This window comes from Arachis hypogaea, chromosome 4, assembly GCF_003086295.3.
Source record: "Arachis hypogaea cultivar Tifrunner chromosome 4, arahy.Tifrunner.gnm2.J5K5, whole genome shotgun sequence".
NCBI classification, from domain to species: Eukaryota; Viridiplantae; Streptophyta; class Magnoliopsida; order Fabales; family Fabaceae; genus Arachis; species Arachis hypogaea.
Window position 1 is genome coordinate 15,451,586 of NC_092039.1, and position 11,641 is coordinate 15,463,226.

At 46.5% G+C, this 11,641-nt stretch overlaps 1 protein-coding gene across 1 annotated transcript; it reads left to right on the plus strand.

The window, feature by feature from the left end:
* The first annotated feature begins 877 nt into the window (after nt 1-877).
* LOC140184055 (uncharacterized) lies at nt 878-6,378 on the plus strand. The gene is made up of 4 exons (XM_072234337.1): nt 878-1,680; nt 1,744-3,351; nt 3,618-6,144; nt 6,301-6,378. Exons 1-4 carry the CDS (start codon nt 878-880, stop codon nt 6,376-6,378), a joined length of 5,016 nt encoding a protein of 1,671 aa, XP_072090438.1.
* The last annotated feature ends 5,263 nt before the right edge of the window (nt 6,379-11,641 follow it).

Consider the following 11,641-nt stretch of genomic DNA (forward strand, 5'->3'; position numbering starts at 1 on the left):
ATTATGGTATGAGCTAAAACACTTCGAAAAAACGTTTGGATGCAAGTGTCAAATTAAATAAGTCATACTATTGAAAACAGGATAAAAATTATACCCGAGTTATTAGTTGTTGATAAACCATCTTATAAAAAAAATATTATCATTCAAGTATAGTGGTTGAATATCAAGCTGTTTTGAGTTTCCATAATTATTGGCTAATTTTTTAATTAAATAATGTTATATTAATGCTTTTATCATGGTGCAAGTGAAATTGCAATTATCTTGCATGATCAGCATTTCTTTGGGAGAATATACAGTTTTATATTTGATACTATTAGATTGCATTTAATGAAAATTACTAACAAATTTTAAAATAAAAATTTGATTTTTATTATCGTTGACAATTTTTTAAACATGAATTTATACTTTTTTGCATGTATAATGTTACGGCCTGGCCCAATAACCGCACGGGTCGGTCTGACCCGATCTCCACCCGACCCGGTCACGTGCCCTCCAACCGACCCGGACACGCGTCCTGTACGGCTCGCACGTGGCTGCAGGACAACGTCCTCGGAAATATGGGCCTGTCCTCGTCCTGGGGCCCACTATTGACATGTATATAAGGGGAAGATTGGCTCTTCCCCCGAGGTATGTCACTTTCCCACATCATTCCCCCTGCTTGTACGATTTCTGACTTAGGCGTCGGAGTGTCTTTGCAGGTGGCACCCCCCCCCTCGTCCATTCACCAGCCCAAGTGCTCGTCAGCTCGAGTAGTCCGCTACCAGTGCGACCCAAGTCAAGGCGTCCCCACCTATCCACCCTTTCACTTGTACTCCCGACCTGTCTGGAACCCGATTACCGAACATTGGCGCCGTCTGTGGGGACCCTCTTTGCCTGAATGGAAGTCGCGCCGGGCCCCGGCGACCGAGCTCGAGTAGCCGGAGCGGAGGGGGCAGCCTCCGTCGCCTCACAACGAGGAGGCCGGAGATCCCCCCAACAACACGCGAGAACCCGACCGTTCGGGGGAACGGGCGGCGATAGCGCCATAATAATGCAGGAGCTACGCCACAGAGTCCAGAACCTTGAACGACAGCTAGCCGACCGGGAGAGGGATGGATGGTCTACCGATCCAAGCTACACCCCGTCTCCCGGGGGCGAGGAGGAAGAGAGCTCTCACCGAAGCCACTCACGGCGTATATCTGCATCCCGGACGGAAACAGAGGAATCACCTATTCCAAGAAGACGGAACGACACGGTCATCTACTCTCGCGGCAGACAAACTCGCCCAACGATAAGAGGTCGTGAGGACGGAGAAGGGAAAACCGAGAGAACACGACAACCTGTGATAATGGGTGCCACGCCGTTCCACCGATCTATCCTCGAGGCCCGGTTGCCGAAACACTTCGACAAACCGACGGACATGAGGTATGACGGAACCCAAGACCCTCTAGAACATCTCACGGCCTTTGAGGCTAGAATGAACCTAGAGGGAGTAGGCGACGAGGTAAGGTGCCGCGCCTTCCCGGTAACCTTAGCAGGACCAGCGATCAGATGGTTTAATGGCCTCCCTCAAGGCTCCATTTACAGTTTCCCGGACATCAGCCGCGCCTTCCTGGCCCAATTCACAACACGAATAGCAAAAGCCAAGCATCCTATCAACCTTCTCGGGGTAACCCAGAGACAGGGAGAGCCGACCAGAAGGTACTTGGATCGGTTCAACGACGAATGCTTGGAAATCGACGGCTTAACCGACTCGGTGGCCAGTCTCTGCCTGACGAATGGCCTCCTCAACGAGAACTTTCGAAAACACCTTACCACGAAGCCGGTTTGGACAATGCATGAAATCCAAACGGTGGCGAAGGAGTACATCAACGACGAGGAGGTCAGCCGAGTAGTGGCAGCCAATAAGCGGCAGCCCGGTTACGGCCAGGCTCGGCAGTCCGGAGGAGACGGTGAAAGAACAAAGGAAAAGGCTAGAGAGGAGGCATCGAACAAGGCACCTAGGCCGTTCCCTCGAGTTGGGAAATTTACTAACTACACTCCACTCGCCCTTCCCATAGTGGAAGTTTATCAACAAATAGCTGAGAAGGGAATTCTTCCGAAACCCCGACCACTCAAGGACCGCACGGGTGGAAACAAGAACCTTTATTGTGATTACCATAAGGGATACGGCCATCAAACACAGGACTGTTTCGACCTGAAGGATGCATTAGAACAGGCGATAAGGGAAGGAAAACTAGCAGCGTTCTCCCACCTCATCAGGGAGCCGAGAAGGCGTTATCGCGACCAGGACGAGGAAGGCAAGACACGCTCGGCCAAGCGGCGACAGGAGCCCGAAGATAGAGACCATGGCCTCACTGTGATAAACGTGGTAACGGCAAAAAACGCCGCACCAAAGTCCCGGTCGGCACACAAGAAGGACGCCAAGATTCTGGCGATCTCATCTCAACCAGTGCAAAACACCAAAAAACCTCCATCCATTTCTTTCGGCCCAGAAGACCAATGGTTCAGCGACGCCCCGGAAAACCCACCCATGGTCATAACGGCCAGGGTGGGAACCGGCCTCGTAAAACGGATCCTTGTCGACACTGGAGCTGATTCAAACATCATGTTCCGCAACGTGTTCGACGCACTGGGGTTAAAGGATGCCGACTTAACGACCCACCAGCACGGGGTCATCGGGTTAGGCGACCACTTCATCAAACCAGACGGAGTTATTTCCCTACCGATCTCGGTAGGACAAATACGAGGCCGAAGATCGGCGATGGCCGAATTCGTAATCCTTCGAGACTCCACAGCCTACAACATCATCTTGGGAAGAAAAACAATCAACGATTTTGAAGCCATAATCAACACCAGGTTGTTAGTTATGAAGTTTGTCACCGATGATGGATCCATAGGGACCATAAGGGGAGACCTCGAGACGGCGGTCGCTTGTGACAACGCCAGCCTTTCCCTTAGAAAGAAGTCCAAGGAAGCATCTGGCGTATTTCTAGCCGACCTTGATGCCAGAGTAGAGGACAAGCCGAGGCCGGAACCAGAAGGGGACCTGGAGAAATTTAGCATCGGGGACGAAGGGGAGAAGTTCACATTCGTTAACAAGAACCTCCCACATGAGCTGAAGGAGCCTTTAATTGAAATGATAAGGGCAAACAGAGACCTGTTCGCATGGACGCCAGCTGACATGCCAGGCATAGATCCACAAATCATCTCACATCACCTAGCCGTCAAGCCGGAAGCACGCCCAGTGTCTCAACGGAGAAGAAAGATGTCGGCAGAAAGAGCAGAGGAGGTAGCCAAGCAAACGGCCGGCCTCCTAGAGGCAGGTTTCATACGGGAAGTAGACTACTCGACGTGGCTCTCAAATGTGGTGTTAGTGAAAAAACACAATGGCAGGTGGAGAATGTGCGTGGACTACTCTGACCTTAACAAAGCATGCCCCAAAGATTGCTTCCCACTCCCCAACATAGATGCACTCGTCGACGCTGCGGCGGGGTACCGGTATCTGAGTTTCATGGATGCCTACTCTGGTTACAATCAGATACCGATGCACCGACCAGACGAGGACAAAACGGCGTTCATAACGCCAGGAGGAACGTTCTGCTATAAGGTAATGCCATTTGGCTTGAAAAATGCAGGGCAACGTATCAAAGGCTGATGAACAGGATATTCCACAACCTCATAGGAAAAACGGTCGAAGTTTACGTGGACGACATCCTGGCAAAGACAACACGACCTGATGACCTCCTAAACGACCTGGCAAGCGTATTTGCGTCCCTCCGTCAACATGGTATGAGGCTGAACCCCCTCAAATGCGCCTTTGCCATGGAAGCCGGCAAGTTCCTGGGATTCATGATAACTCAAAGAGGGGTAGAGGCTAACCCGGAGAAGTGCCAGGCAATACTTCAGATGAAGAGCCCGGGATGTATCAAGGACGTCCAGAGGTTGGCAGGAAGGTTGACATCACTCTCTCGGTTCCTCGGAGCCTCAGCGGCAAAGGCCCTGCCGTTTTTTAACCTCATGAAGAAAGGGATAGCGTTCGAATGGACACCAGCGTGCGAAGAAGCCTTTCGACACTTCAAGGAAGTCTTGGCGGCACCCCCCGTTCTCGGGAAGCCAAGAGACGGGGAACCACTATACCTGTATCTCGCCATAACAAGCGAAGCCCTGGCCGCAGTGCTAGTACGGGAGGACGGGAAAACCCAACAGCCAGTCTACTTCATAAGCAAGGCTCTGCAAGGAGCAGAATTAAGATACAGCAAGTTGGAAAAGCTAGCCCTAGCGCTCCTAACTTCCTCGAGAAGGTTGAAGCAATACTTCCAGAGTCACCAAGTGGTCGTCAGGACAGACCAAGGGATTAGGCAAGTTCTCCAAAAACCCGACCTGGCGGGAAGAATGATGACTTGGTCCATCGAACTCTCCCAATATGACATACGATACGAGCCCCGGCAAGCCATCAAGGCGCAGGCCATGGCGGATTTTTTGGTGGAAGTAGCAGGAGATCCAGGCGAAGACATAGGCACACGGTGGAAGCTCCATGTGGACGGAGCATCCAACCAGACCTACGGAGGAGCCGGGATCATCCTAGAAAGTCCAAACGGGGTCGTATACGAACAGTCGGTCAGATTCGAGTTTCCCATCTCGAACAATCAAGCAGAATACGAAGCCCTCATTGGAGGCTTAACCCTAGCAACAGAGGTCGGCGCAAAAAGGCTGGAAGTATGCAGCGATTCCCAAGTCATCACTTCCCAAGTGAACGGCAGCTACCAAGCCAAGGACCCCTTGTTGCAGAAGTACTTGGAAAAGGTCAAAAGCTTGAGCCAAAAGTTCGACGAGGTCACGATCCAGCATGTACCCAGGGAAAGGAACACACGAGCAGACCTTCTATCAAAATTAGCCAGCACCAAGCCAGGGTTGGGAAACCGGTCTCTCATCCAAGGCATGACAAGGGAACCCGCGATCACACTACACATAGCGACCCTAAGTCCTTCATGGCTAGACCCCATCACCAACTACCTAGAACACGGCCAAGTCCCTGGTGACGAAAAGGATGCGTTGAAATTAAGGAGGGAAGCGGCCAAGTACGCTGTCATCCAAGGACAGATGTTCAGAAAGGGACTCAGCCAACCCTTACTGAAGTGCCTACACCCCGACCAAACGGACTACGTCCTCAAGGAAGTCCACGAGGGCTGCTGTGGGCACCACATCGGAGGAAAAGCCCTAGCAAGGAAGTTGATCCGAGCTGGATACTACTGGCCGACGATGATGGCAGATTCCAAAGAGTTTGTCAAAAAATGCATAAAGTGCCAACAGAACGCCAATTTTGCCAAAGCACCGGCAAACGAGTTAAGCTTGCTGACGACTTCTCGGCCGTTCGCTCAATGGGGAGTCGACCTCTTAGGGCCCTTCCCTGTCGGCCCTGGGCAGGTCAAATATCTCATAGTGGCAATTGATTACTATACCAAGTGGATAGAAGCCGAACCATTGGCTAGCATATCCTCAGCCCATTGCAGAAAATTCATGTGGAGGCAGGTGATAACACGGTTCGGGATACCAGAAGTCGTCATCTCGGACAACGGCGCACAATTTACTGACAAAAAGTTCACGGGATTTCTCAACGGCCTAGGAATAAGGCAAAAGTTCTCTTCGGTAGAACACCCTCGGACGAATGGACAAGTGGAGTCCGCCAACAAGGTTATCCTTTCAGGGCTAAAGAGGAGGTTGGACAACAAAAAGGGTGCTTGGGCCGACGAACTGGCATCAGTCCTCTGGTCTTACCGAACAACCGAGCAGTCCTCCACCAAGGAAACCCCTTTTCGGCTAACATACGGGGTGGACGCGGTAATACCCGTAGAAATCGGAGAACCAAGCCCACGGCTCCTTTTGAAGGGGGTAGAGGAAGCCGTAGAAAAGGACCTGATAGAGGAAGCCCGAGAAATGGCCCACTTAACAGAAACGGCGCTAAAACAAAGAGTGGCACTCCGCTACAACACCAAAGTGCTCAAGAGGGAACTCGAGCCAAACGACCTCGTCCTAAGGCGAAATGATATCGGCCTGCCGACCCCAGGAGAAGGCAAGCTGGCGGCCAACTGGGAAGGCCCGTATAGAATCAAGGAAGTGATGGGAAAAGGAGCATTCAAACTAGAAAGACTCGACGGCAAGGAGGTCCCGAGAACTTGGAATGCGGACAACCTAAGAAGATTCTACTCCTAGAAGAAGGACCAAACGCCGACCAGGCTAGCTAAGTAGTCGTTTTGCTCTTTTACTTTTTGAAATTCTCATAGCGGTTTACATCTCCATTCTTTTATCTCCGTTTTTCAGACAAATCATCTTGTCGCGAATAACGACACCACCCGACCCGGGACTGATCACCCCGGGAGAACATCAACTACATTGTAACAAATAGCTACACGAGAGCCCACGGGCCACCGGTATAAACAACTATAAACCAAAAACGGTTACTAGAAGCGATAACGCAATCGAACAAGTAAGAACAATTTTATCGCGACAACACGAGCAAGCGACTAACAAGTCATTGTTCACAAGCCAAAATTAAAATGGCTAAGACTAAATTGTTCATAGGCCAAAACGGCTAAAGTCAAGTGTTTACAAGCCAAAACAAAACGGCTAAGCAAGAAACAACAAAATATAGAGTTCATTTCTTCGGAACATCAACCACCTGGCCATCCTTGATGATCTTAAAAACGCCAATTGCCGACGTGTCGAACTCAGGGGCAACAATTTTAATTTGAGCCTTCAGGGCTTCCTCGGTACCCAAAATCGCGCCTTTACCCTGTTTGACGACGTCTTTATACTTGGCCTTCCATGTTGCCAGTTCGGCCTCCACGGCCTGTTTCTCCTTCTCAACCTCGACCACGCGCTTCTGCGCCTCGCCGACCTGTTTCTCCAGAGCCATCTCACGCTCGACCAGACGTTCAATCGTTGCGTCCGACTCTTTCTGTTTCTTCTCGGCAGCTGTTAACTTTTGTTCAGCGGAGGCAGCTTTCTGCTCAGCGGCGGTAGCCTTCTTCTCGGCGGCGTCCAACTTCTCCGAAGATTGAGTCAACTGCTGCCGGAGAGTTTCCACTTCACTTTTCAATTCATTGTTGGCCTTCCCAGCGGAGGCCAACTTCCGACGAAGAGACTCCATCCCGGACAACTCGAACTCGGCCTTCCGAGCAATAACCGCACCGCGCAGAAGAGTGCGGTACATCCACCTCGCCTGCCCGGCAAGGGATGACTCATGGAAATGTTCCTCCGTACCAGGGATCAGCTGGGTGTCTATAAATTTTGAGGCGTCGAAATTCCTTTCCATAACGGTAAGGACACCCTCGGGACTAGACGACGCCGTGGATGTCTTTTTTCTCTTTCTCTTCAGGCTAGAGACCTCCACCACCTCCTCCTCATCATCCGATTTAGGCACCGAACCCCCAATCCCGGCAACCTCACGGATAGGGGAAACACGGACCGCCTTGCCACCTTCAACCGAGGCGCCCTGAGCCGAGGTCTCGATCCCGTCGGTTGCGGCCCTCTGTTCGGGAACATCCTGACCCTCCGGGGGAGCATTAGGCCCCTCGGAGACAGGCTGCTCGTCACCTTCCTCGTCGTCGCCGCCGGCAAGAAAGGTTTGAAACAGATCGGTAAGGCCCGTCACCGACGCGGACATATCCACTGCAAGAAACCAAAGAAGGTCGGTTAGTCGTCACACAATATCAATAAAGGGAAAAAGATAAAACGTAAAGTAAAGAGCTTCTCACAAATATAATTACGACCGGAGTCCCGATCACCCATGAGGAGGTGGGGATTTACTAGGTTCTTCCCAAAAACCGCGTTTAGCACCTCGGCAATCTGCTGATCTTCTGCCGACATGTTTTTGTAAACTACCTTAATAAAACTATTGGCTCCTGCCCCGAAGCTCCAATAAGTCGGGATGAGCCGTACCCCCTCCAGAGACAACCAAAAGGGGTGGCGACCTTTGGCCGGGCGGACTTTAAAATACTTGTCCTTAAACCCATGGTAAGAATCTTCGAACAAGCCGAAGATCTTCCGACCCTGAGCAGCCCGGAAGGACATGAACCCTTTCCTATGTTTCCCCTGCTTGGAAGGGTTTGTGAGGGTGAAGAAGAAGAGGAAGACATCTACGGACACCGGCAGGTCGAGATATTCACAAACCATCTCGAAACAGCGGATCGAAGCCCAACTGTTCGGATGCAACTGCGACGGAGACACGGAAATTCGGTTTAAGAGCGCCATTTGAAAGGCGGAGAACGGAATGCGAACTCCGACTTGAGTAAACATGGCCTTGTAGAACCAAATCCAGTCGGCAACCCGGCTGGGTTGGAAGTTGATTTCATACAACCGCTCGTGAGCAGCCGGGACGAAGGCGTCATAATTGGCCTCCTCGTCAGTCCCGCCACACAAATACCCGGCTTGTCGGAACTCGGTGAGCTCCTCCTCGCTCATTTGGTTGGGTGAATCCCTCACATCGGAGACGACCCAAGCGTACTGGTCGTAAGCCGCAGGGTTAACGGATGCTCGGGAGACCGTGCGGGCCATACCTACATGGGGGTACCATCCAGTTAGTCTAAGAGATCGGTCGCTCAGGCCGGAAACAAACACCACCCCCCACGATTTCCCGACTAAAGGCAAACAAGACTAAGTCTAAAGGAACGAGAAAAAGCCTACCCTAGAATGGTACTTTCCCCCCTAACACGTCTACTCGGAACTAAGGCTACGCAGTAATATCAAAAGAACCAAGCAACAAACATACCAAAAATAATGCCTAAAAAGAGGGATGATTCGAAAATTACCTAAGTTGATGGAGAAAAGGATGATTGCGAGTCTGGAAAAGTGCAAGGAACACGAACGAAGGCACCACAGCAACGCCTTGGAATCTTGTAGCAAGGAGGAAGAAAGGAAGAATAGGGAGTGTGAGAAAAGTGTAGAAATGTCAAAACCGATCGTTTAAAAACTACCTCCAGAGCGCGAAACACCTGGGGGCAGAATGGGCTTTTCAAAAGGGGTTTTTCACCCCATTATGAGCATTTAATGCTCGGCACGGGAAACGAAGCGATGAAAACGGTTGCTTTGAGCAACCAAGAGACGCGCGTGGAGACACAACCTCCCAGCGATCAGCCGACCAAACGAAACGCGAAGGCGACACGCCATTGGTAGCTCCTACGACTACCATTGGCGCGTGGGGGCTCTGTTACGGCCTGGCCCAATAACCGCACGGGTCGGTCTGACCCGATCTCCACCCGACCCGGTCACGTGCCCTCCAACCGACCCGGACACGCGTCCTGTACGGCTCGCACGTGGCTGCAGGACAACGTCCTCGGAAATATGGGCCTGTCCTCGTCCTGGGGCCCACTACTGACATGTATATAAGGGGAAGATTGGCTCTTCCCCCGAGGTATGTCACTTTCCCACATCATTCCCCCTGCTTGTACGATTTCTGACTTAGGCGTCGGAGTGTCTTTGCAGGTGGCACCCCCCCCTCGTCCATTCACCAGCCCAAGTGCTCGTCAGCTCGAGTAGTCCGCTACCAGTGCGACCCAAGTCAAGGCGTCCCCACCTATCCACCCTTTCACTTGTACTCCCGACCTGTCTGGAACCCGATTACCGAACATATAATATTCAAATTTCATTGTTAAAAGAAATTTTATTGGTTCTCTAAATTATATTTTAGTGGTTATTCATATAAAAATATTTTTATATAAAATTAAGCAGGTTAGTCAATAGTCATCTTATATTTTTTATCCATTATAAAAACCAAATAAAAAAATTAAATCTATATGCAAATACCATTTAATAATTTAATTCGCTTATCACTTTAATTTTTTCCTTTTGTGTAATTTAGACTTTTAATAAAAGGAAAAAGCCTAATTTTAATATAATACTATTTAATAATTTACTTTTAAAGAATTATTTAGATTACACTAAATGCAAAACATGCATAAATATTACTCTTACTAATAAAAATAATACATATATAACTAAATAGAGTGTTTATATAATTTGTTTTATACTTTTATATTAATGATACACAAACATTAAATATAAAATGAAAAAGTATATAGTTACCAACAGGGATCCACATCATCGTGTGTCTAATCTTGATCATGTACTAAACCTACAAAATTAAATGTACTGCACGTGTCTCTTCTATGAGAATGGTGAATTAGAGATCATTTAATTCTCTTCAACTTGGCAATTTGGTACTCACACATACATTATTATTATGAACTTGCTGGCCTAACTTGATCTGTCTCGTCTCTTCATCATATACATTTTTTTTCCTTGAAACATGCATGCCATATGTTATTATCTGCAAAGTGATATTATATAATTTCATGGCTATGTTTTTTTTTAAATGCTGTATTAATATCTAAATCAAGTTAATATATGAGTTTAATACTGATATATATGTTGTTGACGGTATAAATTTTTTTATGATTTAATTAAATTTGTGTGTTTAGATAAGCTTTTAAATTAAATAATAAATTAAAAAATAGTTATTTTTATTAATATAATAATACCACTAAGCCAAATTACTTTTTGTTATATATTATATTCTTTTAAATATATTATATAACCATATATTATATAATCTAAAGCATTTAATTAAATATTATATTTATTTTTATTTAATTTTATTTTTTATTTTATATTTATTTTTTTTAAATTAATTATTTTTTTAATTGTACAAAATTATTAAATCAATATTTTTCTACTATATAGTGCTCACTCAACAAATTTAATTATGAATAAATAATCATAGAAAAAGTATAGGTGAACTAACAGATACCATAATTATATTTATTAACCGATGTATGTGTGTGATTGTGGGGTAAGTGCTTCCACTACAATTTAATCGAAATTTTGTTGAGTAGTATATGATAATAATATTTATTTGTTTCCACTAAATTATTGAATTTGATTCCATAATAATTTTTTATTCAATTTTTGGTACTTTATAGTCAATTTAAGAATTTCATATTAGATGTTATTAGAATGATCAATTCTCAATTTAAATTAAATTTGTGTTTTTTCTTAGAAATCGACTCAAAAGAATATTATTTATCTTATTTTATATTAGTTTTAATTTTTTTGTAACAACTGCATTAATTAAAAAAACTTTTACTATGAATCTCAATAAGAATTGGTTTCTAATTGTATGAGAAATAAATTTCTAAATAAATATTTACTTGTATATATATAAGAATAATAGTACACATCCAAGTTTTTTTATGAACTAAGTCTAACCAAGTTAAATAACAAGATTTAGAATAATGCTAGTCATAACTGATTTTTGTTATCTTAGACTAACTTGGTTGGATTTGATTAACAAAAAAATATGAATGTTGTAACATCCTAATATTCAAATCCTTATGCTCGAGTCATAAGTCAATGATATTACGGTGGTACGACTCTCAGGTGGATTTTTAATATATATATACATAGGTAATTTCGAAAGGAGTATTAATCGAGAAGCCTGAAAAGAGTAGAAATAAAATCGCGAAGACGTATCACTCACGATTTGACAACGAAAAGATAAAACGTGAAGTCGAAAGCGATATATGGACAAGGCATAAAGGAGATTAAGAGATAGATAACAGATAGATATATATATAACATAAGTAAATAGCCACTAGTCGCGACC

What these genes read in the sequence shown, in the direction of transcription:
- LOC140184055 (XM_072234337.1), top strand. Translation starts at nt 878, where the DNA reads ATGGAAGTCGCGCCGGGCCCCGGCGACCGAGCTCGAGTAGCCGGAGCG. An exon ending in ACGTGGCTCTCAAATGTGGT is followed by an intron (nt 3,352 to 3,617) that starts GTTAGTGAAAAA and finishes TGAAAAATGCAG; the next exon opens with GGCAACGTATCAAAGGCTGA. An exon ending in AAAGACTCGACGGCAAGGAG is followed by an intron (nt 6,145 to 6,300) that starts GTCCCGAGAACT and finishes TCCGTTTTTCAG; the next exon opens with ACAAATCATCTTGTCGCGAA.